The 27,995-nt window shown below is 38.5% G+C and overlaps 1 protein-coding gene and 2 non-coding genes across 7 annotated transcripts; all 3 read right to left on the bottom strand.

Annotated features, from left to right (window-relative positions):
- Positions 1-273: 273 nt before the first annotated feature.
- Positions 274-26,789, bottom strand: NAP1L4 (nucleosome assembly protein 1 like 4). Of its 5 annotated transcripts, none has more exons than XR_016466725.1 (17): positions 26,593-26,789; positions 24,870-24,910; positions 22,723-22,754; positions 21,491-21,552; positions 20,222-20,321; positions 19,280-19,421; positions 19,068-19,154; positions 17,438-17,563; positions 15,901-15,972; positions 13,650-13,789; positions 11,795-11,940; positions 10,201-10,223; positions 9,501-9,620; positions 9,178-9,207; positions 7,844-7,921; positions 6,681-6,718; positions 274-1,558 (listed from the first exon to the last, which is right to left on the bottom strand). XR_016466725.1 is itself a non-coding variant. In XM_090140569.1 (17 exons), the coding sequence occupies exons 3-16, from the start codon at positions 22,734-22,736 to the stop codon at positions 6,713-6,715; spliced, it is 1,125 nt and encodes a 374-aa protein (XP_089996695.1). In that variant the 5' UTR covers positions 22,737-22,754; positions 24,870-24,910; positions 26,593-26,786; the 3' UTR covers positions 274-1,558; positions 6,681-6,712. The 5 variants fall into 5 exon arrangements, 3 of the variants coding, with proteins under 3 accessions (XP_089996695.1, XP_031469893.1, XP_031469895.1); XM_090140569.1 differs by having other exon boundaries at positions 7,844-7,900; positions 26,593-26,786; XM_031614033.2 differs by lacking the exon at positions 6,681-6,718 and having other exon boundaries at positions 7,844-7,900; positions 26,593-26,785.
- On the bottom strand, positions 15,411-15,531 carry LOC116243060 (small nucleolar RNA SNORA54). Its single transcript, XR_004169870.1, has one exon. It is a non-coding gene; the product is annotated as a small nucleolar RNA SNORA54 (small nucleolar RNA).
- LOC116243059 (small nucleolar RNA SNORA54) lies at positions 18,717-18,845 on the bottom strand. The gene has a single exon (XR_004169869.2). It is a non-coding gene; the product is annotated as a small nucleolar RNA SNORA54 (small nucleolar RNA).
- Positions 26,790-27,995: the final 1,206 nt, after the last annotated feature.

Raw genomic sequence — 27,995 nt, 5'->3', positions numbered from 1 at the left:
CAGGCCCAGTGCTTGGTGTAGTTTTTCTCCTCTGCCAGGCTACTCTGTTCTGCTTTACATTGTAGAACTCTATAATGCAGTTTTTAGGTAGGCTACTTTCCTCTGTTTTTGTGACTACAAAGGAAATGAGCTGCATGCTCGCCCCCTGAAGAGTTGTGTTAGGCCAAAGAGGTTGGCATGCCCTCATTACAGACTTCAGAACTAACTACAAAGAAAAAATGAAGGGAAGTTCAATGACCTTTAAAAGCATTACGGACCAGACAGGCACCAAAATTAATGTTTCACAACTTTAATAGAATATTCTATCTATTCTGTACAAATTGAAAACACCGTATTAAGTTACAAATGTGTAAGGTAAGGCTGGAGCACTCTACATGCCTGGTCACAGTGTTGATACAGCTGCTATTCAATTGCTGCCAGAGGTTGGCAATGGATGCTGAAACTAGAAACATGTACCTGAAGTGCCACACAACAACAGAAAGTAGTTCTGAAGACTTCAGAGCTTTAAATAAAACAAATTGTGGAATGAAATAATTTCAGTGTTGCAAGTAAGACACCAAAACTTCAGATTTATTGAATTGAATTTCGTTAAGCTTGTGTGTTTGGAGTGTAAAGGTCTTTCCAAGCTGGACACTAAGCAATAAGACTACTGGAACTTCTCTGGTTCTTTGGCTGCAACCCACTTCCATCAACAGCAACAGTTTGGCCTTTGTGTTTTGATCTCCATCCAGAAGAGTTGTCATTCTGATGTAAGTTCATTTCTTCTGTTTAGGCTACTACATTGAGACCAATTAAAAAAAAATTTGTTTTTACAAGTACCCATATTTTATGCAAAACAGGAAGAATATTTTCAAGTATATTAAAAACTATTAAAAAGCACTAATTCTGTCAAAGTACTTACAAACATGAATAAATAAATAGTAAGATGAACAACTAAGTCTCAAATATGACACCCCTTTCCATGAAGTAAAATTACTTCAATTCAATTGGTTTTACTGAGATAATAAATATGACATTTAAAGCTGCTCAAGCACTAGTTTGATTTGTAGGTTGCAAGAAACATTAAAAAAGGGGGGGAGGGAACTAGCAAAAAGTTCATATTGCTCTGTTTCAGCTACCATACATGTAATCCATTCACTTTAGCTTCTCAGCACATTGCTACTCCACAATTTTCAAGGTTAACAAGAAAATGGAGAATCTTCACTTGGTAGTCTGGACTATTCCCCTATGCATAGGGTAAAAGGCTCTAAAGGCCTACTGACATACTAAGCTACAGTGTACCAACGGCTGTAGAGTGTGCTTTATTTAAACCTCTTATTTCCCAAATGCATTGAAGTTGCCACTGTACATGTTAAGCAATAAAGAAAAGTTAGTGAAAATCATGCATTTTAAAACAAATTAATTTTAAGCATTGTTAATAAGATTGTGCTGCAGCGATGAAGTATCCTGAACTGCAGGCCAGGTATCCAAATGTTTGTTACATGTTGTTCAAATATCACTTTGAAGTGGTATTTCCTTATTACTGTTGTTTGCATTCAGCAGGTTGGCTGGAATCTTTCTGTTTAAATGGAAAAAGAAGAAAAGTTAGAAAACAAAACAGCATGCAATAAAGCACTACAATGAATAAAATAACTGGAGTACATGGTTTTAAACTAACTACAGATAATTAACATACAAGAAAAGTTATATGTAAACTCAGGTTAGATCATAAAGGTCTGAACAGCAGTCACAGTTTCTTTTTCCCCTCCCCCCCCCATAACTGCTTGATACTTCATACTATTTTTTAATCTACATTTGCATTCTCTAAACTCCATCCAGTAGGTCAGGGTTCAAACAAACCAGAAAGCAAATCATTTCCTATTTCTCCCCAACCAGAGGCTCAATATGACTTTCGGTTCATATTAAACTGTTTAGCAATAAACTGCCATCTCCCTCACCAACTTGGAGGAGGGAGGCAAGCAGTGAAGTCGAGCTGCTTATTTTGCAGCATGACTGAGTTTTTACTTGATAGCCTTGCCCTTTTTTGTTCAGGTGATAAAACTGTAATTAACGTGCTGGTTTCTTCTGGGTTCTGCACCACCAGCAGGTAACTATTCAACAATTTAAACACCAGGCAAGAAGTCCATATGTTAATTCACTATGCAAAAGTAGAAACACCTTCATTAGAGAGTAAATCAATTTCCCCTCTGGCAAAAGGAAGTGTACTTGGGAAAGAGAACAAGTACTCAAACAGCTAAAAACTTCACGTTTGACACTGTACATCTTGCTTTTTTTGTTGTTGTAGTAAATCAGTGCTCTTACAAAGCAGAAGAATTTTTCCAGTGCTGTCTGCTTCTCCCTTGACTGTTCTTATGGCTTACTATAAACGAAATAACAGTCACCAAAAGTTTCTGAATTCTAGTATTAAAAAAAAAAATCATCTATAAAACATGACACCTTGAATACCACAGACTTCAAAACAAGATGTTTCTTGTTAACTATCCTGGAGGAGTTTATATGTTGCAAAAGAAGTAGACATGCAAGCGTTAATTATGCATCAAGTGACCAAGAGCTAAAAGAACTTTTTTTTGCCAGCTGAAGAAGAAGCAGTGTAACTAAGATTCCTTCTCAGAACATTCACTCATTTGCTGTGCTAAAGCTAACTACTTTTCCCTTCATTGAAGGAATTATAGCAGTAACATTTCCACTGAAATACAGCCAGTTTTTGTCTTTTACATTGGTACACAAGAGATGTTCCAGACTTCTTTCTTGTGGTTCCCTCCCCCCCAGCACATCTGGCTAACTTCAGTTTCGCACTCTCTCATCTTCCTGGGTTCCCAAGTAACATGAACTCATTTTCTCAGTGAGCCAGGACTAAACACTACATGAAATCCCTCTTGAGAAGAGAGACATGTTTATATATTGTTATTACGTTCATGATCGCAGCCATTCTGGCCAAATTTTAACAGTCAACCAAAACCTTTGTAATTTCTAATAAATTTCTTCATACTCATCTTTATTTTCATAAGCATTTACATATGTTTGTAGATTCTGAATTACATAGATTTCAAAAGTTCCTTCTTAAGGACCTTTCAGTGTTGATTACTACTCTCAAACAGAAAAAAAAAGTATAATTTACAAGGGCTCTCATACATGCCTGTTGTTAAGAGACTTTCAAGAAAAAATGTTGACAGATATGCTGTCATCTGTAAGCTAGGAATGTTATAAATTATCTTAACAATGCTTATCAAGTGTTTAAGCAGGGCATAAGCAGCAAGATAGTATCTCAGATCTACGTTCCAGCATTATCATTCTTCTACCATTTCAGTAGCATCACACGACTCATGCTGAGCAAGCCAGTACATGAGCTCCATGATGCCTCACACAAAGTCAGCTCAGGGTTAAGCAGTAAGGTGCACCAGCACAGGTAATGACTATACTTTCAAGTCACAGCTGTCCCACCAGGCACACAAAAGCCATAACTTTATTTATGGCCTGTAATGGATCTCCGAAGATCCAGGCCCAGACTCTTGTGATTGAAATAATGCATCCATATTGTCTCAGGCAAAACTACAAGTTTGAGCTTGCTCTTCCCATGGTGCCCAGGTTACCAATGACATTTGGACAGCCAGCTACTACCAAAGTCCATTTACCAGTCTTGTACAGACTCTGTTCTATTTACTTCCCCTGCTGTAGCAAGATTTCCATTCATGCTATCTTTAAATGAACTTCAAGTTATCTTAGAAGTACTGGTGAATTCAAACCAGGCAATGAAAACTAAAACAAGATCAGAACTGGCAAAGATGAGAAGGAATTATTTTAAAATAAATACAGCAGTAAATATGTGTTGAGGTTCATTACTACTGCTACACAGTCATGCAAGGATTTTTGTTGTCATAAAGATATTACCCATACGAGTCTTGAGCAATGACTTCAGTTCAAATGAATGATGGTAGGATTATTATTATTTTTTTTAATTTTAACATCTTTAAAGTATTTCATTTTATTTATGCTGTGTGAACAGCAGTTTCAACTACTCTGAGCCTTTCATTCCAGTCTGAGAAATTGTTCCAATGGAGATATACAAGCTACTGAAGTGAGACTCCCACCTACTTTCAAATTTACTAGTTTTTTTTCCTCCTCTGCTAACAAATGAATGTAAAACTTTTCTCCCTTTTATTTATAACACTGCTCTTTTGCTTGAATGGGCACCTGAACATTTTTCTGATTCTTCTGGAATTTGGTTACACTGGAGATCAAACACAAGAAACATGCCTATGTACAGATCACTTCTTCAGACATCAGCCATCGTATCAGCTAAACTGCACTAACTGCTTATGGAGAGAAGACAAGCACCAAATTTCATGAGAAAGTTTCACCATTTTTTTTTTTAGGATCTGAGGGTGAAATGGGGAAGAAAAGCAGGTCTGAAATAGTAGACTTCTCTAGACAACTGCTTCTATAGCAAAGCAGCCATACCATTTACCTCAGTGAATTAATGCTTTCAAGCTAATCTTTATTTTCATGTGAAGTTATTACTTAAAACAAAAACAACCCATATTTCTATTAATCTTCAACTTCTACCGTATTAGGTAGAACATATTCTAGCTGAATCAAAAAACAATCAGGCCTTCAGTCTCCTTACTTTTACATATTCTTGTGTAATGGAAGCTTCTGTCTGCTAAAGCAGCCAGGCAGTTTGTCAGTATCTCCTCTGACTCCCAAACATATCCTGCTGCCAACAACAGTGGGATCAACAGACAGTAGGCACTAAAGCTGATGATCCTTCTAGCTCAGCAGAAAGCAAGCCTTTCAAGGTTTCAACTGTTTTAGCATGAAATAAACTCCAGTTTTGATTCCTAGAGCTAAATCTCATCTTCGCTCCTTTTCTTTATGTTCTTGAAAAGAAAGCAAGGATATCAAATGCATACACATTAGCTAAATCTATAGCCAACCAGAGCTAAGCAAGAAAGAGTTCTGAACTTTTCTCCTCAGAGAAAACGCTACAAAGGTTACAGATTTATTTTCAGAACAAGTCCCTCTGCTGCTGTTACTGAAAAGACAGACTAAATGCATCAATGCATGAATGGTCTCTACCCAACAACAGATTTTTAGGCCATACCAGTGCTCTAAATTACCCAGTTAACTACTTCTCTATTCAAGCACAGAGTCAGTAATGTTAAATAAAGGCAGTTAAAAGAACAGGGCATGCAAGCACATAGAATAATACAGCTTATCAAGATAATATACTAGTCAAAATATCTTTTGAAGTTATTTCCACTTACATGACTACTCAGTCTTCCAAAGCCACAACTTAAACATAGCAGAGAGTAAGTCCTTTGTATAACAGATGATACTGACCTGGTCCTAACTGAACACCTCAAATGTACTTAAATCTGACAGGATTGTGAGGGAGGAAGGACAAAGAGTTGACAAAGCAAAGAGAAGAGTGTTGACATTTATCTAGAAAATGAAGCACAACAATAAAGGAGGTAACATGGGAACGACTGATGAGGAAGAAGTGGATACAAAAAAATAGACTGAAGAACCATTACTTTGGTGTATGTGAAAATGAAAGCTACTCTGGATACAAGAAAAGCTGCAGGGATGGATGGACTGAGAGGCAAAGAAGGGCAAGTGATGGGGAGAGACAGGCCCAATTAACACAGTGACCATAAGCAGCAATGGAAAACAGGATTAGGGGCACAATCCTTAAAAGGCAAACCCAGAATTCTATGTTTACTTGGAAAACTAAAGCCAACAGCTAACAATTTTTAAATGTAGTAAGGGAAAATAGCCGTGTAAGATTGCAGCAGGACACCATATAAGCTGTCATGACAAATGATGCTATGATACTCTACTACAGCAGGTGAACAGACAGTGCAAGTACGCTGAGGCAGTGTGACTGGCTTTTCAAAGCACAGAGTAAATAAAAATAACAGCTGAACTGAACAATGGCAAAGAAGGGCAATACTTAAGTGGAAATGGAGAGAATATAGTTTCTCATAAGCAATTAAAAAGAAACATACAAGTCTAACATACTAGGAAAGAAGCATTCAACCTGTTGCAGGTAGTGTTGTATACGAGGCATGAGAAGATATGTGAAAGATGACAAGACAGAACTGAAGAAACTTCTTTTAAATAAAAGAGACAAATGAGCAAGAGAACAAAACCTGCTTGGAATCACAAGCACTGAAGAAAAGGTCTCTTCAGAATGACTGACTGAATTGGTCAGACAGGAAAAAATATGAGTGCTGGAAAGAACAAATCAAGTCAGTCAGTGACTTACAAGAGTTCTCAAGGAGAGCAGAGGAGATATTTAAGAATTTGCAAGTACACTAGAAACAGTAAAGAGATGCAACATGAAATCAGAAACAGGGAAAAATGAAGTCTGACAAGTCTCAGTATCTTTTATCTTCAGTCTAGAACATACAGTTTGTCTGATACAAAGGCAAAACACAAGTTGTGCCAGGAAGGCAAGGAGATCATTCTGAAAAATCTACTTTACTTATGATTTAAAGGCATTCATCTCTGTAAGCATTTATTTCTATTATTCTGAGTTGCTAACAAAACCTAGTTTCCAATCCCCCCTTTCTTTAACCCATACAAAGAAATAACAAAACAAAAACTAGCAAACAAACTACATTGCATGGCTACAATGGGACTCTTGGAAGTTAGGTATGAATGGAATTCCACCTTACCTAGAAATGTATGAATGATAAACAGACTTAAATTACACCTGAATGGGAAAAAATTGAAAGGAACTGTCAGCATGAATGAAAAGTGAAATGTACAAAATAATACAGGAGGTAACAACTACAACCTTCCAAGGTATTTCAAAGGTTCTTCCTACAGAATGCCAGATTTCACACTTCCTCCATTATGTCTCTTTTAGCATGAATATACATTGACTCAGAACTAACATTTTGTTCCTCAGTTGTCTAAATTTCTCGCTATAGGTACACTACTGCATTTTCATCCTTCAGAACAGAGCAAGAACATTCCTGTTATCCTACAGTCTTCCCACAATACAGACCTCTTGTCCATGAAAAATAAGTTCAATTCTTGATATGGTGACAATAAGCATTTACTAGCAATATGATGTAAGTAAGTCAGAGGAGCGATATGTTAGGCTGCTTTAAGACTTTCATCCAAAGATCAAGCACTTTTTCATCTGTGCCTTTTAAAAAAAAAAGATTAAAAGCTGATGTTTTAAGAACTAAATGCATTGAAGTATATCACTGTCCCAGCTTTACTAAAGCTAATTTTTAGCTTTAATATGACTGAAGGATTGAAAAATACCTATCAGAAGGAGCACTACCCCTCTGGCTGAATTTTAAACCAGCTCTCATCAAGTTTAAAGTTAAAAGTTGGGGACTAACTTTTTGATTTCTAGCTGAGTACAGACACGTGCCATCTAACCCGCAGCCATTAGAACAACCAAAAAGAATAATTCTGAACAAAGAACATAAGTAAATGAGCTAGCTGAGACTTGTCAGACCAACTCTAAGTTGAAGTTCAGCCACAGAAAAACATTTGCAATAAGACCTTCCTAAAGGAAGAGAGATACTTATTACACAAAGGTAGCACCAAGAAGTAAAGGGACAATGTTAAGAAGTTATCTTTCCCTTGTTGCAGGTTTGGGAGACCAGAAAAAATAATCATCATTCTTAATTTATATTTATCCAAACATTAAATTTTTCACTTAAGAGGAATTTGAGTACTGTGGAAGATGACAACAATACAGTCAGGAGCTAGCCAGGAGTTTTTGTTTGATTTATTAATATTTTCACAAACTGCTGCAAGCTTAATTATGGTTTTTAATTATGGCCTGTACTACGCTTAAACACACTGAACTCTTTACCTTAGGATCACTTTCTGCATCTTCCTCTTCTTCTCCCTCCTCTTCCCCCTCCAACTCCTATGACAAAATAGAAATAAACTAACAGAAATTAAAACAGGTTAAAAGTGCAACTTTCAGCAACGGAGAAAAAACCACAAAATAGCAAGTGATATTACCATTCTATGCCAGAAGTTTCAGTTGTCAACATTAAAACTAGTTGGGCTAGGTTAAAAGAATTCAGCATCCTCAGAAATTTTTAAGCAACATCTTTTAAAAAGATTTAAAACAGATTTATAAGATTCAGCAAGACTGATTGTAAAGTTTCTACCTAAGCTGCTGCAGTCTCCTAGCAATATCTGAAGTCTCATTTAATGCATTATTTGGAATTCTGCAGTTCTGATAAGTAGTATTTGTGTCTAAGTTTCTTCTTTCTCTTGACCTCCTCCCAAAGAGCTTATTTGGACTACGGTGGCTAAGTTCAGTATTCTTGTGCAGGATTTTTGTAGTATTTGTGTGCTGCTGTACACACGCCTATATCCAAGTATAACCCAACACTAACCTGGCACTTGGGACAGAATAAAAATATGGATAACTGTAACAAGATCCAGCTTAAAAAAAAAAAACTAACACAGTTAACCTTCAACAGCCCAGAAGTCTCTACTGTAACTTACAAAGGGAGAAAAGCAACTGCATGCTGAAGGCTGTCAGTTTGCATCAGATCACCAGCTTTATTACTTTTGATTAATCCTAGTCTGGTGATCTTGATGTTCAGGTATGCACCTTTAACCAATCAGCAAAAAAACCACAAAAATAGGAAAATAAAAACATTATTACCTGTCAAATATATTAGTTTATTCACTGGTTTTGTGCAAAGCCTCTCACGGTATGCTAATATTGATTTAACATCACAGTAAATGGACCAGAACCCTTAATATAATAGAACTCTTACTCTAAATTAAACTATTAACCCAAGCAGTTGTTTCCTCTTCCTTTTTAACCTTGTGTTAGGCAATGACAAGTCTCAAGGCTTATGACAACTAACAGCTGTAAAACAAGTTCTACTACTGCCTAAATAATAGATATTTTAAAATGATGTTGAGATGTCTTTTATCATGCAGCACTCAAAAAAATGCTTCAGTTTAATTATTTTTGACTGATGCCAAAGTAGTCCTCAAAATACCAAAAGATCTAGATTTTTTTTTTTTTTGAAGACAAGAAACATACACAGATCTTATAACACAGGAATGCTGAACTCTTTGTGTTGAACTCTTTGGAAAGAAGTATCATACACAACTTCAGAAACTGGAATACAGTAAACTATTAGTTATCTATAAAAGATATAGTATGCATCTCACCTCTTCTTCACCTTCTTCACCTTCTTCAAACTGAAAAACAAAACCAAAAAGATCTTATGAGATCTGCTAATAGTTGCATAAGAACTTCTGTAATAACAGATCTACTATATTGAAATGCAGTATCTGAAGCTGAGCTTCTTCCAGAAACAAGAATTAAGAGCTTACAATAAATGGAATGCTTCTTTCCTACTCCCAAGTAACTGGAACTTCCTCAGATTTTTTGCTATTCTCACATAATACTGCATACTAGACCAACCACAGAAGTGAGAAACTATTTCTATGCACACAGTGACAAATAAACAAAATGCTGATGATATACATACATTATCATCATCCTCTATAGCTTCCCCTGTGAAATAAAGCACAGCACGAGGGACTATCCTTTCACGGAAGAAGTGACCAATTTCAAAATCTGCAGCTAAAGTGAACTCTGAATCTTCATCCTGCAAAGCAAACCAGTGTGAAATATTTTTGTTCTAGCACATCACTTATTTTTTGGTAGAAAAACAATACAGGTTTGAGAAACATCACCTTACTATCAACATCAACCTTCCAGTCACCAATATTTAACTTTGCAACAGAAAAAAAATAATACTGAGTCTAAATCCAGATTTTCAGAACTGCCACTTAGAATTGCTCTTTGCCTGTATAGAGGTTACTGCTAAAACAACATTCAATTAAACAAAAGATGACATTGACTTTGCTGGTTCTGACATGACAGAATTGTTCAGACTGCCTCAGAATTGTAAAGAGCTGGTTACCAGCTGAGTGATTAGAAAAAGTAAATGACCTTTTCCCAGTAGTGACAGTCACAGACATACTCTATCTGCGAGACATGCAACAGCAAAATATCACAGAATTACTCCAATAAGGCAACAATATTTTTCATTTTATCAAGGTGAAGCTCAACCTCAGCAAAAGCAAAACAACAAAACTCGATTAAAGAATCTGAATAGCTGATCTCAGGATGTCTTAGCAAAGATATGACAAAGCAATCCTACCATTTCAGAAGTGTAAACTTACCAATGACTCTCCATCACCAGATACTGCAAAGAAAAAAAAAAGGCTGTAAATACAAGCACTTTTGCATAGTCTAGCCCTCTTCAATATTCCAGATGAAAAAATATAGTACAAATATACTTTCTCACACCAGAAAATACTGGTGTGATTAAAGACAACTTCAAAGTTAACTATTACACCTTTAAGACAGTTCAGATCCGTTCTGAAAAATCAACCCCACAAACTGCACTTTGTATGCCATAATAGAAGCACCAAAGCTGCCATCCCAACATCAAAGATCTCTGCATGGGAAAGAACCTTTCTACAAATGCATACAGATTGCATTTTCCCCCCTCAAATAGCAACACTGCTTATTTCTGCCCAAGTGTTGAAATTACAGCAGCTTTATTTTTCTAAAGCACCATAAATCATCTTTCCCTTAACTCAGATCCTCCCAAGTAGGCTGATGTATCATGAGGAGTTGGCAAAGCACTGTGAGAAAAGGCTTGATACTGCAACCAGGACAGACGTGATCAAAACACAGTTATAAGTGTGCTGCACAGAATTAAGCAACAGGACTTCTATTGTTTTGTTTGTTATCATTTTGTTTATAAACAACAGAAAATCCCACAGGTTTCCATTCTCCATTCAAGTGCCACAGGTACTGTGAACTTACTGCAAAATGCATAATTTGGTTCTGCCTGTTCTCAAGTTGAGAATGTAGTATCAGCAGCCAACAGATACCATAACTTTGATATTTCTTACACAGCTACAGAGTATGTCCCTTACATAATTAATAACCCAGTATAAAATCATCATGAGGTTAACTAATCACTATCCCTATTCTATTCTCAAAACAGCACCTACATAGCTGTTCATGTAAGGAAAAAAATAAAAAAAAGGTATTTCTGTATCAAATAAACTAACTTTGGGAATACTTAACACTTGTTTCATTCCTGCACAAACAGGGATTTGCAATGGGATTTAGAAGAGGCAGGTGTTTTTTAAAAGCCCACAGCTGAATCACAGGTCCTAATATTGATTTTGTTTAGTACTACTCTGATTGTAAACTGCTTCTTCCATCTAAATTTGAAGAAGAATACAATGGGAGATGTATGAAAGAGGGAACGTTCCTAGAATATATCCAAATTGCTTTAATACTTAAATATACATCTAGCATTAAATAAAACAGGAGAATTAGCAATGTACGATGCGGAGCATCGTGGATCACTATAATTAATCACAGAAGAACCTGCAGAACATTCTGATGCTTAACACAAAGGTTTCAGTGAAACCTTTATGCTGGAACTTCAACCAGAATTAGAAGAGAGCTCTTCACAACCTAAAAGCCTCAAATTGATGCAGGGAGCCATCCTGTGGTAAAGGAAGTCAACTTCTTTAGGAGATTCTACAAGAGACTCTGCACACAAGAAATCCCATTCATACAGCACACCTAATTGTCAAATTATACAGAACAACCCAAAATGACCTGCTATCTTCTCCCAGTTAGAGGCGTATAGTGCAGCAGAACAAATACAGTTTGCAGATTTAAGCTGTATTTATCTACAAAATGCACAGTATATCATAAGAATCCTAAATTCTCAATTTCCAGGCTTACCCTTTATTGGACTGAAGAAGTTAAAAAAAGAATCATTAGGTACTTGTTTAGTAATCGTCCGAACTGTGCCTCGACCCTTGTGTTTCTGTTTTTTCTTGATTGTTTTAACTGTAACATTCTTTCCTTTCTTCCAGTCAATAGTGCACCTAAATACAACATATGGGGAACAGCACTTTAATACAAGACATCAGCATAGGTAAGGAACTAAGCACTGAAACAACAAGCATCAAAGCAACAATGGATTCTAGTTTCCTAGTTAAAGCTACATACACAGGTGACTCAATCTACTTGACTGAGATATTTAAGATGCTTCAGAGATATTTAGGATGCTTCACAGTGCTAGAGACAATGCACATACTGGATATATATATATATTATATATATAAATAAAGCATTTCCCTTAATGAAAAAGCTGAATACCTTGTTTTCTCAGAATAATCACTGTCCCCCAAACCACCCATGCTTTAAGACCTCTTTGGCCTAATTACTTGGGTTTTATAACTGAGGATGTGATTCAGGTAATCTAGAACACCTCAACAGTTAAGAATGCTTCTTCCAACAGCCTGGCCAGTAGAAAACAGTATGTTGTGTACCTTCACTGCAGATCAAGAAGTGACCAGTTGCCCTAAAAATAAGTGCACCATGAACTGTGGCCAACAAGAGGCATCATTTTAGCTCTCCAAAGAACAGTGTTCAGATTGACTTGGCAGTCAGATAAAGCTAGCTAGAAAGAACAAACTTCTTAGCTCCTTTCCATTGGTGTACAAACTGATACTTATCCCAACTAACAGCATTCTCCATGCACATGTAGTTTTGAGTAAAACTATATGTGGCAAAGAATAAGTGACACTCAGATCTCTTTTAATGGAAGGGGTAAAAAATAAATAAGCAAAGTACAGTGTCATAGTATTCCTTAGGTGCCCCAAAACACCTCATCCTATAGGTCAAAGTCATGTTTTTGTGACATTTCATTCAAATTACTTATCAAACACATGTCCCTGCTCTACTTATTCCACTATCTATAACTTCCGTAAGGAAACATGAGTTGCAATCAAAGTTTTGACCTAACTGCAGTTTCAGAATGGGAATCCTCTTTCAGACTTTATTCCAGCAAACTGTTTGCTGTTTAACTGAAGTTATCACCAAAATGGACTGACCTTTCACTTAGGCAAGCTTTGCTAGACATACAGGATTGTATTTTGGCTCAGTGCAGTCAAATGCTCAATTCCAAAGCTAGTATTTGGCAGTAGATGCTGAAACGTTTTGAGGTTATCAGGGTACCTTCAAGAAAACAATTATTTAGCATTTCTTATGTGTTAGATGGGGACAGAGCGCTTTTTTTTCCTTCAAAAAAAATGATTAAATCATTGGACAGGAAAATCAAAGCAAAAAAAAAAGCAACAGGAAGCCAAGGAGGATGCATCCTGAATTGGTTTGGAAGTGCACAGGCAAGGCTATCAAAACCAAAATACGCGGTCAACACGTTCCAGGCTGAGAGAACAGATCATACATATGACCACCTCCTGCCAGATTCAAAAGTACTGTTGAAATTGAAATTGCTGATGGGCAAAAGGCCAGAAATATGTAATACAACAACTAAAATTCACCCAGTCATCTGGAACCAAAAGGCTTTACCTCCTTAATAATCTATGTAACTTGAAAGACACAAGAATAAAAATGTACGCTAAACACAGAGACACATACTTGTGCATGTTGAGGCTAACACCACCTTCCTTACATCACTCCTAGTTTTTAAGTCAGCAAAATCTTTATTTTATCTTCATTATTATCACAGTCCGGGGGAAAAAAAATATCTAAAAAACTGACTAGTTCTTGAATTTCAAGATTTCCTTACCCATCACAATCAACTATTTCAGGTCCTTCAAATGAAAAGGGATCCGTCTTGTCTGGCTCTGACTTCATCTTGTAGGTTTTTGTCAGGACTGTATTAGAGAAGTAGTCATTGGGCCCAAAGTGGAACTCTAATGAGAAAGACTAGAAGAAAGTGCCATTATAGTTTTGTTACTACTGATTTTTATCTTTGAAATAGTACACCAGCAGAATTAACAATAATTAAACAAACAGCCACAGCAGAGGCATAGACATACATTATTCATTTCTTGACTAAGGATGATGCAGCTATTTTTCTGAAGTTGTTCTGGCTTCAGAATGACATCAGGCTCTACTCTTCCCCCTGCTCTGAGCAGCCAATGATATGATCTTACAAATTGAAACAAATTTTTACTTTTCATCAAAAATAAGTATGCATGCACACACGAGCCTATATTTAAACAGTGCACTGCACCACGAACCAGAGTATTTACTCATTTAAAAACAGGAAATCCTGCAGAAGAACCCTGACTTAACAAACTGAAGCCTAAGGTTATGCACACTTTAACTGTTTGCAGACTGCAGCAGTTATTTCCGCTTGCACCAGTCATGCAGCACCTGAAAACCAACTGCAGAAATTCAGCATCTTACATGGAGATTAAAAGGCTCCACGTTAGGCTCATCTCCTCACCCATATTCTAAAGACCCCTTTAGTTCTGCCTCACCATCTGCTTTCTACAACCACATGAATCTCCTCACATGATTGAAAGCTGGAAGGACAGAGGTCAAAGAGCCATAGGTTTGCTAGCAGCAGCAGCCTCCTCAACTCAAATGCTTACAGATTAAGGAAAGGAGGGCACTGGGAACCAAATGTGCTGGCTTCTCATAGCCTATTTCAGTCTTAACTTCCATTTTAAAGCAAAACACCCAGGTATGATTTAGAAGTGTTCTTTAAGGCAAATCCCTCTCTGGGACATGTGCTCAAGGGAAGAGTCACAAATGTAGCTAATCCAACACCAGTGACGAACACTCAGACCCAGATAATCCCATAAAACGTCACTGAGGTTATAAATAGGTAACCGGTGGCATTACTGAGCATGCAGCATCCTGGCAAAACAAACTTCTTTGCAAAGACTACATCTCAGCATTTCTTTTCATATCTGCCAATTAGGAGACAATAGTAAGAAGCTTCCAGTTTCAAGTACTATTTGAAGAGCTGAAATAACCCCTCCAGTAGCCCTACTTGGATATCTCTGTTCTCGATATCGTATTAGCTATGCAATGTCATTTTTTACAGCTCTCCTGTATTAAAAGAACATATCCTCATAAAGCTCAAATATACAAATCAGTAGCTTAAAATAAAGGAAGATTTAAGTCATACCATACTCATCTCCCAGGTCTGAATATGCTAGCACTAGGTTCTGATGACCAAATAAATTGATATTTATAAAGTATCTATCTTACCAATTTTACTTATCTAAACATACGTACATTTCCACAAGTGTAAATAAAAACAAATACAATAAAAATCACTTAAACTTTCTGCAGACAAAAGTGTACATACAGGCTGTAACAAGCAGCACTTTGAAAGCACTAGGTAAACTGAATAACTCCTACTGCGTATTTCTTTTAGTTGCAGAACATAATCCACAACAGAATCAGTGTCACACACCTGTAATTTGACATTTTTTGCAGTACAAAGCTACCACAGTCACCACAACTTTTAATAAAGATTTCAGACAAGACATTCAAACAACTGGAAAAAAGTTTTCAATCAAGTGATTAGGAATGTTTCCAAATAAAGAAGGGACATGGAATTTGTCAGCCTTCCATTACTGGATTTGTTGTAGCACTGGAATGGAACCAATTCACAGGAATATGCTGTTAAAAGGTTACGAACAGTGCGAGACAAGGCAGCAAGTCCAATATAGCAAGTAGCAACCACATTTTGCACCTCCATCCACTTCCAAGCCAGAGGAAACCATGTAACCCCCATAAATATAACAGTTTACTTGGAATTTGAGACAGAACATTCACGCAGAAACTAGCCAGATCCCAGCTACAATCAGAATGTAGAAGCTACAATAACGAAGATATCTGGCCTATGGTGAAAAAGCAAGCAGTTATGAAAGCTGAATAAATTTTAAGAGCCAAAGCATGAAAATACTAGCCCAGAAAAAATAACAAACACCTTATATATTCTAGCCAGAGGATGGAATGAAAAGTTCAGAATGCTGCTCGCATCATTACTATAGTCTTCATTTGAAAGAACTCACCATAGGCTGTCCAGGTTCAGAAAACTTAACTTTGATATCCTGTAGGTGTTTCAAGATTGGTTCATCATATTCCTAAAAAGACAAAAGCAATTTATTATTGAACAGGCAATATTTTGAAGACCAAAACTTACATCTAGTTTGCTTGTCAATTTGTTCTTGAGAATGAATCAAATCTTGCAAGTATTTAAATATCACAGCTAAAGATCAGGTTTGGATCAAGATTTCTTAGTTTTTTTTTTTTTTTTTTTTTCTTTTTCCAATTCTGACATGTAAAACTCTCAAACAAAAAAGCCTTGTATCCAGCTACCATGCTAGGCTTCATGACCATTTCTGAAAATAATAAATTCAGGACATTTATTGCTAATGACATTTACAAAATATAGGCTTCAGGGAATGAATCCTTAACAGCAATACAAACAATTACATTAATCATTGAGGACCATAGGGCATACTTAACATGAACTTAACAAATCCACAGGTACACCTACAGCACTACCTTTGAGGAGAAAAAGAAACAACAATCCTTTTATGGACTAAGTTAACTACAACAGCGTTTCATCTGTAAGCTCTGAACTTCCATTTTCGTATCTTCAGAAGTCATTACAAGACACATCCTGCTTGGCAGCTTCAGTCTACTGTTCACTTTATCCATCACCAGCCTTTCAAGCGTCTTCAGGAATAGTATTAGAGATTATGAAGACTCCCAAAGATTTAGGATGTCACACATTCAGAGAATCACAGAACAAATCACACAGCAGTTTAGGTTGAAAGGGACCTTTAAAGATAATCTAGTCCAATTCCTCTGCAACAGGCAGGGACACCTTCCACTAGATCAGTCTGCCCAAAGTCCCATCCAATCCAACCTTGAACACTTCCAGGGATGAGGCATCCACAGTTCTTTGGGCAACCTGTTCCAGTGCCTCTCCACTCTCACAGTGAACAATTCCTTCCTGACATCTAATCTAAATCTACCCTCTTTCAGTTTAAAGCCATTACCTCCTTGTCCTAACACTACATGCCCTTGAAAAAAGCTTCTTCATCTTTCTCATAAAGACCCCTTTAAGTACTGAAAAGCTGCAAAAAGGTCTTCCTGGAGGCCTTCTCTTATCCGGGTTAAACAGCCTTTGATCATGGGCTCTATCAGAGTTCTGACCCACTCCAACTGGTCCATGTCTCTTCTGTGCTGCAGACCTCAGAGGTGAGCACAGTGCTGCAGGTAGGGTCTCAAAAGTACACAGATGAAGGGAAGAATTATCTCCCTTGCCCTCCTAGCTATACTACTTGATGAGGTCCAGGATACTGTCAGGCTTTCTGGACTGCAAGCACACACTGATGGCTCACATCCAATTTTCAGCACACCCATCTATTCATTCTCCAGCCTGTAACTAATGTCTGAAATTACCCTGATTCACATACAGCACCTTGCACTTGGCCTTTATGAATTTCACATTGTTCTAAGCACTAGCTAGCAAACAAAAAAAGAATAGCAGCTATTTATCATATGACAGAAATCACTCTTTTCAGAAGAGAAACTTACTTGTACTAATTCACTTAGCATATCTACATTCCTAAAGATAGTAAACCAGAAGTCTGGAATTCCTTTGACGTTTATCTCTTCTGCTTCCGCTTTTTCTTCTATTACCACTACATTTTTCAGGTCTCCCTGTGAAATAAAATATACAGAAACAATTTAAGAAATGAAATCATGATTTCTCAATACATTGAGAGGTAGATGTAGAATTTGCTATCTCTGAAGCTGCATTTAAGGCACATTTTAAAAATTTGAATTGTTTTCCCTCAGCAAATAAAAGAGACAAGGTTCATTTGCACAGCTAAACTTACACGCAATAAATTCAGACTTACTTTCAAGTAATTTGGAATTCTTCTGTACAAAGACTAAATAACCAAATGACAGTTGCAATAATTTGACTAACTGAAGGAAAAAAAGTGTTTATCTTTCTACTAACAAAGTAGAGAAGCATGTTTTTCTATTATCTCTTTCCTGTAGACTCCTGTGCCATTCACAGTGCCTCATCTAAAAATCTAAGTGGATCTGCCATTTAAAATTGTTCTACCTTCCCAATTTTGCAAAATATTTGGCAAAGTTCATTTTGATTGTTACCTTCCATTATTAAGCTATCTTGATCCCATAGACACAACTGATGTCACACAAAAAGACTTAAGTTACTTGTCCAGCCCTCAAACGAGAAAGTTTGCCGTCTGAATTAATCATGCTGCACCTTTCCTTTTGCACCACTAGATGGCAGCAAACAAACGAGTTCTTCTAAACAGCAGCTTCATGGGCAATGCCTAGCCAATATGAAGCAGCAGTTCACTTGCCATCTAGACGTTTCCAAAGCTGCAACTCCATAGAATATTGCCAGTCAATTACACATTCATGCCTCAGAAAGCTTTTTGCTTCTGCACACTGAGTTCTGCATTACACTAAATCTCATGAGACCAGCTAGAAAAAAAAAGAACAATTTGCTTTGCTACTCAAAGGAAATTAAAGGGAAAAAACATAGGAAAAATGCCAAAGAAATCTAGCAGGACGGCAAAGACAGACAGCATTGTAAACAGGTTCCTTCTCTTAAAAAGAGAAACAGATACCAAGTGGTGTGTATACTTCTCAAAAACAATGACAGAAAATTAGAAGGCAACCTACCTACTAGATCATTTTTTCTAAGTCTGGAGACAGTTTCTATTCTAGAGGAAAGTAAGAATGCACTAGCCAGCACACGTTATTTAAGTCCATGCCACTTCATGACTATGTGGCATCTGCAGGTCTAATTTATATTTCTGGTCATTAAAGTTAATTATGTCCCCCAAAATGAAGGGGACAGGCAAACAAGCAGCCAGCCTTCCATTATCTTGGGGTTATCATGTAGCACTGGAATGGAACCCATTAACAGAATTACATTGCTAACAGGTTACGAACAGTGCAACCAAAAGCAACAATTTGCTCAAGTTAAAAGCTAGAAAAAAAATGCTAAACTGTGAATTTAGAAGCCTTCATGGGAGATAATGTTCTCACAGTCGCATGTGACTGATAAAAGCTTTCTTTTTCTCCCTCCAAAATATTAATTTTTCAAAGGGAAATGGTTTACAGGAATTTATTTTGAAAAAATCTGATATATCTGTGGTCCATTACTCCAATTTGTACTTACTGCTAGCTTTTCTTCTTCTTCATTTTCACTGTGCCATTCTGACTCTGCATCTGTGGGTTCTGCTTCTCCATTAATAAACTCTCTCCTCTAAAAAAAAAAGCCTAAAAATGTAACTTTTTTCTTTGATGAGCTACTAATATAAGTAAAATTACATATATGCAAACTGAACTGACACAGCTGCAAGGAAGCAAAGATATTTATAGTCTTCTTACCTTATCAAAAAGAGGTTGATAGAGTGCTGCATATTTTCTCTCTAAATCATGTACTTCTTCATAAAATTTAGCTTCTATGTGGGCACATTTCACCTGGAGTTGTTTCAAGGCATCAATTCTTCTTTTCACTGCTTTTGGTAAACTAAAAAAGAAAAACAAATCATTATTTAAGCTTACAAGTTAGTTGCCTCAGCATTATTTAACATTTCACTCTGAAATAGGCTGCTTATAGCTAAATGTAATCTTTAAATGTTTATGTCAAATATACATATTTCTTCAATATCTCTTTTCAAGCATATTGAGAAGATTCTCTTCTATCCACTTGCAAGGGAAAGTTTCATGGACTCATGAGTCATATTCAGACTAATACCAACTGTACTTCAAACTATTAGGTGCTTATTTAAAGTAAACTAAAAAATTGATAGATTCTATAATTTAAAAAGTCCTCCAAACCCAGTCAAGAAATAAAAGCATGAGTCTCAGCTAAAAACAATTTTATTTTATTAATTTTTTTAAGTGTAATCCTACCCATCTATCAAAATAAAGGCTTCAAACTAGACACAAAAGAGTAGCTTTGTAAGTCCTGAACTTCACATTACATTCTGGACAGTAACTCTAATCAGCACTCCCTAACAGAATATAGATTATGAAAGAAACAGTGAATGGGGGAAGTAAAAGGGGGGAAATAATTCTTTCAAGCCAAAAAAAAAAGAAAAGAAAAAAGCTATGGAAAATACTTAATGAGGCAACTTCTTGTTTTGAAGTTTGTCCAAGTACACTAAAACTCAGCTCTTCCCTCCATATGTAGGCCACTGAATCATGGTTTAAGTCAACAATTTCACTTAATGAGTCATTTGTTCAAATTTCTGACCCTAATTATATAGTAATAACATTCTGTTATGTTTTCAGTCTTCCAAGAAGGTTGTTATGCACTGTACTTACGTTTCAATGTAACTTGAAGGGGTAAGTGCTGTGTTGTCAAGTCGTTCCTGTAGAGCTGCCAGGACTTGTGGATTCTGCATCACCTGGTCTGCCAACTTTTCTATGAAGACAGGAGCCCATTCTTAAAACCAATCTGAATACATTTACAGCACTTACATCATATTATGATATACTACCATATTCTCTCATAGAGAAACGCTTATTGCACCTTCTTATCCTCCTTCTATACTAGCACTAGTACATAAGTCACATAAAATTGCTAACACAAAGAGATTATACTTCTGAGAAATCTGTAGAAGTGTTTCCCAGTTTGTCTACTCCTGAAGAAGTCTGATGGTAACTTTGTGAACTGTACAACAAAGCAATGCTGCACTACGACGTCTTCTTGATAATTTTTGTATCAAAATATTTTTACAACCTACACAACTTCCCAAAGAATCACCAAGTGAGTAGTCAGAAGAACGTGGAGTTTTGTTTTTGTTTCTTTAAACCAGAGATCAGACCTAAACCAGTTCTGGTTAGGAGTTAAAAAAAGTATTTATGTGGCAAACGTAACACAAAAGACATTTACTTTCCTGATCTTTCCATTCTTTCCCACTGCTCTTCTCAGCAGACATGAAACAACTTCTCATGCAATTAATAAACTGCATAGCACACGCTGACTTCATGAAGTTTTACACTGGTTCTTTTTCCCTCTCCGCCCTCCTCCCCCCTTAAAATTATTTGATTTTATTATTCCATGATGTCTGCTAGTTTATGTGAAAGATAATGACCACATAGTGAAATACACTACTGCTCCACATCAGCTTACGAATTTGACTATGTTACTGAAAATGAAACTGTAGCATTATCCAACAGATCTTCCAAATGAAAAATAAAAGCTTCAAGAAGACACTCTTAAAATGATGCATTTCCCCATGAACATGACAGCAGAGAGTCACAGTATCAGCAGGAATGTTCACTTTAATGATTATGCTGATATAGCTGCATAATCAAAACTAGTCTGTATAGGCTTTATTGTAAGTGTCTATTACTTCATGCAACAGCAAAGCATTCCTAATCCTATGTGCAAAAACATATTTACTGCTGCATTAATGAAGCCCTTATTTTGCTCTTCTTTGTAACAAACAGGAAGGATATGTCTGAATAGCAGAAAGAAAATAGCCTAGAAACCATTGCTTTGTTTTCAATAGCAATTATGTAGATAAAGGAGCTTCAAAACAGAAGGCAAAAGCTTCTACTCCGCCCTTAACACTATGGATCTCTTACCTTTTTTGTCACTTGCATTTTTAGCAGCCTCCACAGAATCTGAAGCAGTATCTTCTGCTTTACTAGAATTTAAAAAATAGCATGAGATAAGCATTGCTTTGCAATAGTGTTAATATTTAAGAACAGAAGTATACTTGATTCGCAGTGTTACGTAAAGTTTTACAAACAAGCCAAGAAAAGACATGTTTTTATCTTCAGGCTTTTCAAAATTTGAAGTCTGGACATGAAATAAGTTCTTCCAAGATGAACAGGAAGCAAAAGAAAGGCAAAAATTAACAAACAAAAACAACACTGAAAGAACAAAAGCTACCTTGACTGACAGAATTCATTTCATTCAATGAACAACTGGCCCTTAAACATGAAACTGAGTCATCCTGGACAGGAAAATATTATTACTAAAGTGAGAATTTGAGACACATTTTTAGTGTAAGGGGTAAAGAAAAAAAACCATCAGAAAAGAAACAGAAATCTTAAAACAAGTTCTCAAAGCTCTTTGGATTTTCTATAAGTTGTTGTTTTGATTAATAGTAAAAATGTTCGTTTAAACTCCAAAAAGAGATGCTCCTGCCTTCCATCACACTTCCTGCACTGGAAAAACAGAGGGCTCAGAATGAGTCAACAGTGGGCAAGCATTCCTTATGTTTCCTGCCAGTTTAGAGGTTGCAAAATATAGATTGGGTATTGCTGAAACTAGTCTTACCTCAGATACAAAAGGAGAAATACTACACACACGAGCATTTTTTAATTGCTGGATAGGCCAGCTTATCCTGGTGCAATGCAAGCTCTGAAAGAACAGCTTCATGTATGTATTTATACCAGCTTAAAAACAGCTATTTGTTCTAAAAACAGTATGGGAGCTAGAAAATAAAAGTGTCTTTTGCACACAGAAGTCACACAGATCAGCAACACAGAGAAAGATCCGTGATCTATTCAAGTCTTTACAAAGTCTCAGCATGAACTTGAAAACCTGAGTCTAGACAGCACTAATTACATTGACCCAGTAACAGCAATTCTGAAGTCAACAGGTGACACTCGTGGCTTCCAGTGCACCAAACATATTCATCTTGCTGTAACGAAATGCAGCCTAATTACAGAAAATATTTTCATTTTATTCTTATCCAAGTTTGGTAGTATATTCTTCATAGTTTAAAAAAAAAAGAAAGGCAAGTTCTCCCACAAGACCAAATACATAGTCATCTGTAACCAGACCTCAAGAAACTGGTCCAACATACCTGTTATCTGCCATCTGTGTGCCTGTATCCACCTGTAAATTGAAATACAGAGTTTAGAAATTATTTAATAGAACCCTTTTTCTTATATACCTCAACATGGAAGGTGAAAATAAAACAGGGCAACGTTTAAGACCTCAAGATAAATCAGCCCCTGCTAGTTCTGCTGGGAAAGTCACCATACATGAACTCATGCAGTGAAGTGAACAGCTTCCATAATATCTGATCTAAATGATTCAGTTTTTAAACAATACATTAAGTGCTTTCATCCCACCCTTCCAAACATTTTCTTCTGTTAAACATGAACTGGAAGAAACATTATAAATGGGAATAAGTCTAAAAACAGATTACACAGTTTCCTGGACTGCTCTGCATTCTTTTTTAAAAATAAGAACCCAAAGAGGAAGAAGTGAGCATATTATTTTCTAATTCCTTGACAGTATCACAGCAAGTAATGAATTTTTTAACTGTGTTAGAATGTTTGATCTGAAAATGATGAAAGTTCAAATGAACTACAGCATCAGAAAGACTTTTTTCTCATGTCACATGAGCAGAAAAATGTCTATCTAATCAAGACTATTTATGAATAGTTGCTTCTGCTGTGATATACAGAACGACAACCTAAACACATTAAGTAAGGAGAAGTAAAATACTGAAGAAGTTATTCACACATAAGAGGTTTTCTTGATAGCAGTTAGAAAGGAAAAAATCCCCTACTTAAGGATTTGTCTTGAATGGATGTGAGAAAACAAAGAACCACCATGGAAATAGACACCTTGGTATTTGCAGAGGCTGAAACCAAGTTTAACACAGCTACCCCAGCCCCCAAGATCTAAATGAGCCCTGCTGAGACACCAGGGCCACACTACCTAAATTATTTTGCTGGTATTTCTTTTGTTTTTTTTTTTAACCAGGGTGTCATACACTGAAAGAGACCTACTTCTAGTTTACACCTCTCCCCGTTCCTTCCCTCCTCCCTACTTCCCCTCCAGAATTCTAAGCATAGTTCATTACAAATCCCAGTAATCACTACAGACTGTACTGCTGATTTTACACTATCAAGTTCTCAAGAAAGCAGATGTGGGTCAGGTTTAACAACAAAAAGAGGTTTTCATCGTTCTTAGGAGTAAACAGGTCTGATTTCTTGTCTGTATGCCCAAGCAGGCTGACCTTCAGCCAAGCTGCTAAAAAACTGCTACACCACAGAAGATCACAAATGCTAATAGCATTGGAGCAGAGTTAGAACAGAAGGATCTGAGAATGCACACGCTCCTCCACCTGGAAAATGCCAATTCCTGCTTTAGCTTAGAAAAGTAACACTTTCACAAGAACTTATATTGAATTGAAAAGTATATACTCTTTAGATTATAAGTATTCTTTTGATTACTCCATAAAGAAGCTGCCTAATATATGTACCAAAAATTCCCCTGATCCTATCCCATAGATTCAGACCAGGAACAGACAAAGGGCCTTCGTTCTCGTAGACTAGGTCTGTGTCAGCAACCCTCACACGTGTTTTGGCAACACCTATTTTTGCCCTAAACATAACAAGAGAAAGTGATAACACAGGCAATCATCTTGTGCAGCAAAGTGAAAGAACTCAGCTATCTTACAGCTGAAGAAATGAAGGAGCACACATGAATCTTTCCTTCCACAGCATACAGAAAGCAGAAAAAAAAAGATCAAAAAGGTAAGAGAGCAAATTGACCTAATACCAGAGTTCAGCCAACAAGTTACATGATCCTGGTAACTATTAGAAGCAGCAATAGTAAGCAACTAAAAATGCAGACTCACATTACTTAGAAATTAGCCTTAAAGACACTTCTCTTCCAACCCAGCACCAGTCACAGGCCCAATGGAAAAAAATAATTCCACGCACAAATGTTCTCTCTGTTATTTGTGCTGTTTTTCTCGCAAAGAAAAATTTCTCATCCCTGATGAGGAAAAACAGGATTCTCATTCCCTCATCATTCATGTTTGGAGGACGTGGAACAAAGAACAAAGGTTCTGCAATACACATAACTTTCAAGTCGCAGTTGACTTAAACTCCATTGGAAGACATCAATTAGGCACATTCTGACAAAGGTCACTCACATAAGTAACAAGAAATAAAAATTGGTAAGACACCATTTGCTGATACAAATACATACTTTAAATCCTGTCTGTCTCTTCAAAGTTTTTCTTTCAGCCCCTGTAAAACAAAAAAAGTTTATGAATAAAAAATTAAAAGCCTTCTCCAAAACAGCTTATAATTCCCAGTAGCATTACAGCTGCCTTCCAATGACTTAGCAGCTGCAGAATTACTAATAGAACTGTTCAGTAAAAGCTGGCAGGAGCAGGGAAGGACAAAGCAAGGTGATTTCAGATAAAACACAAGATCCACATCCCACTGAAAAAGCACAGACACAAAGCACTGAGCCTTCACTTCTTCTCTTTCCCCCAATCTCAGTGTGTAAACAATGAAGAAAAAAATAATAGCACTACTGAACTCTAAAAAAAGAATGTTGTAAGGTATTATTATAACCACTATCATCACCAATTGGAGGCCAAATCCATACTTCTGGACAGTGCACCATTTTCAAATAACTAACACAGATGCAAAGCTTAGGGGAAGGTGGAGCCAACAGCAACCACCTGTCCCACAGCTGACGCTGCTGCAGTTTGTCTACAACAAACGTCACACAGCACCGGTCACCTAGAAGAGCAGGAAACACTCATACATCTCCAACAGCCCAAGATTGTGAAAGTTCATCTTAAGGACAAGCGACACCTCAAAGAAGGCAGCCTTAATGGCAAGAGACATCCCTGAAAACATAAAGAGAATAAATTCTCTCCACTAAGAAGCCTATGTCTCATTGCAAAAGTCATTCTAAGCACAGCTAGAACACAGAGCAAGGAACTAATGGGCTCCTGAACTTACAGGAAGCCTTCTACCCACAAACATTACTGCTTTTGTATCTACAACAAATCAGAAGGGAAAGCTATGACTTCCGTTTTAGACCTGCTGGGAAGCAGCTCTGCGTGCAGCCACAAACATAACGCTCTGATGCTTCTAAATGAGAAGCAACCATGAAAAAAAAGTCACTTGCTGACCAGATCCATGAGCCCTGAACGTTAGTAGTGCTTCAGCTCACCCTGAAAGTCGTATTGAGGGAATATTATTTTAAAGATCACTTAAAAAATTTCCTACCGGTTTGGATTTCACCTGCAGAATTTACATATTCGTTCCTCTACCTTCCTACCTGTAGAGATGGGTTACAGAATGTAATAGACAAATCCTACCTATGCTTTTGTTACGTGTGGTAAACACCCGCTGGAGCAGCAAAAACGTGAAACGGCCCCTCACGTGGACAACGGGGGCCTTCGAAGGGGGAAGCAACCCCCAGAGCGCGCTGAGGAGGCAGAAGATCGCGGCTGAGGTCAAACGGCAGAGCCGCGCCCGACCGAAGCGCTGCAGGCTCTGAGCGGAGCCGAGCACTGCGGGCCGAGAGCCGCAGCGGCCGCTCGCAAGGCGCACGGCCCTCCCGCCTGCTTCCTCCCCCACTCCCCGGGGAGGGCGGGGGAAGGCCGGGCCCGCTGCCAGGCAACACGGAGCGGGCGAGCGCGGTCATCCGCGCGGCCACGACGACCCCGACCCTCGCTGCAAACTTCCCCAGGCAGCCTTAAAATGGTGCCTGAGCGGGCCGGGCCCGCCCCTCTCCGCCAGGCGATTGCAGGCGGCCCCCACCGCCGCCCGGGCCCCACCCCGCGGCAGGCCCTAACGGCCCCCCCACGCGCAGCCCGCCCCCGCGCCGTGCTCGCGGCGCCCGGCTCGTGCCCGCTGCTCGCCCCGCCGGCCGGCCGCCCGAACGCCAGAGCCGCACGCCTCCTCACCTGCCCGCGCCGCGTCCCCCCCCCAGCAGCGCCAGACTCCTCTCTAGCTCACTCGGGCTGCGCCGCCGCCAAGAAAGCCGCCTGTCAGTGGCCAAAGCGCGGACGCCTCCCTCAGTAAAATCGCCGCCGATTGGAGCTGGCGACGGCACGGCCGCCGCGCCGCACGCGGGACATGTTGACTATCCGACGGCGCGGCGCTCGGCCAATCAGCGGGAAAGCGCGGAGGCGGAGGGGGGGGAGAGCGGCGCGCGCTGGCAGAGGCGTGCGCGGCGCTGGCGGCGCGCGGGGCGAGCGCGTGATGGCGGAGGGAAGGGGGGGGGGAGCCGCGGTTGTAAGCTTAAAGCGGCAGCGTGCGCCTGCGGAGGAGGGGACAAGATGGCGGCGGTCATCGCTCTGTGGGCCGGCGGGGAAAGGCTCTCCGCGGGGTTCTGCTCTTGAAGGAGGGCCCGGTGCGCTGCCCCGGCGTCCTCCCAGCGCCTCGGGCTGCGGTTGCAGAGTTTCGTTATAACTCTGTTGTTAATGGGTTCATGATGTAAAAACCTCTCTGCGTATTATCAGATCTCAGAGTTCGAAGTTAGGTGAATCCTCCTCATAAGTTTAGTATGTCTTGGTAAAAACGAATTTGATCTCTCTGGGACTGATAATTAAATCTTGAAGCAGGCTGGAGCGCTAGAAGTCTTCCCTGTGTGTGTGCATGGATGTGTGGTGAAGGAGACGTACGTTAGGGCCCCAGAGCCATCCGTCTCCCACGAGCAGGGAGCGGGGATTTGTGCTGACTGCCCTGCCTTGGAGGTGGGCACTGAGAAGACTGTGGTTGAGGTGCAATCTGTGGAGTCATCTTGCTGTCTGTCCGGTGCTCCTGCCCTGCAGAGAGCTGCAGGAAGATATTTGCTGAATCACCCTGGCTTGATTTAACACGCAGTCTAGCGTAAGGAGAGCTTGGAGAACCTACGCTGAGCGCTACAATGTCAGCCTCTCCTGCCCTTGGGTGGGAATTAATGGAAACTGCTTTTGCTTAGTGCATCAGACATTCACAGCCCAATTGGAGAGATAAGGCCAAGTTCGCCAACAACTTTTTAGGCAGACCTTTGAGCACTGTCAAGTGAAGCCTTGATATTCAATAGCTAATATGCTTCTTAGTTACTTTGTTCTGTCTCAAGGGATGAGTACTATGCATGTGGTGATGGGATCCTGCATAGAAATTGCCCTGTGAAATCACCAAGAGGACTAAAAATTCCTCTCCACATCTGTATAGCAGAAATTGCTCAATCAAAGTAAGAAATAAAGTTGGTCTGAAGCCACCCTGAGATGTATAAGTATAGCTTAAAATGTAGGAAAAGAATTTGAAGTGATACAATGCATGCAGCAGAGATTTCCTTGCTCACCTTGTGATTTCCTGGAGC

This window comes from Phasianus colchicus, chromosome 5 (genome assembly GCF_987193195.1).
Source record: "Phasianus colchicus chromosome 5, bPhaCol1.hap1.1, whole genome shotgun sequence".
Lineage (NCBI taxonomy): Eukaryota > Metazoa > Chordata > Aves > Galliformes > Phasianidae > Phasianus > Phasianus colchicus.
Note: the sequence above shows the minus strand (reverse complement) of the source record. Positions and strands in the feature narration are given on the sequence as shown.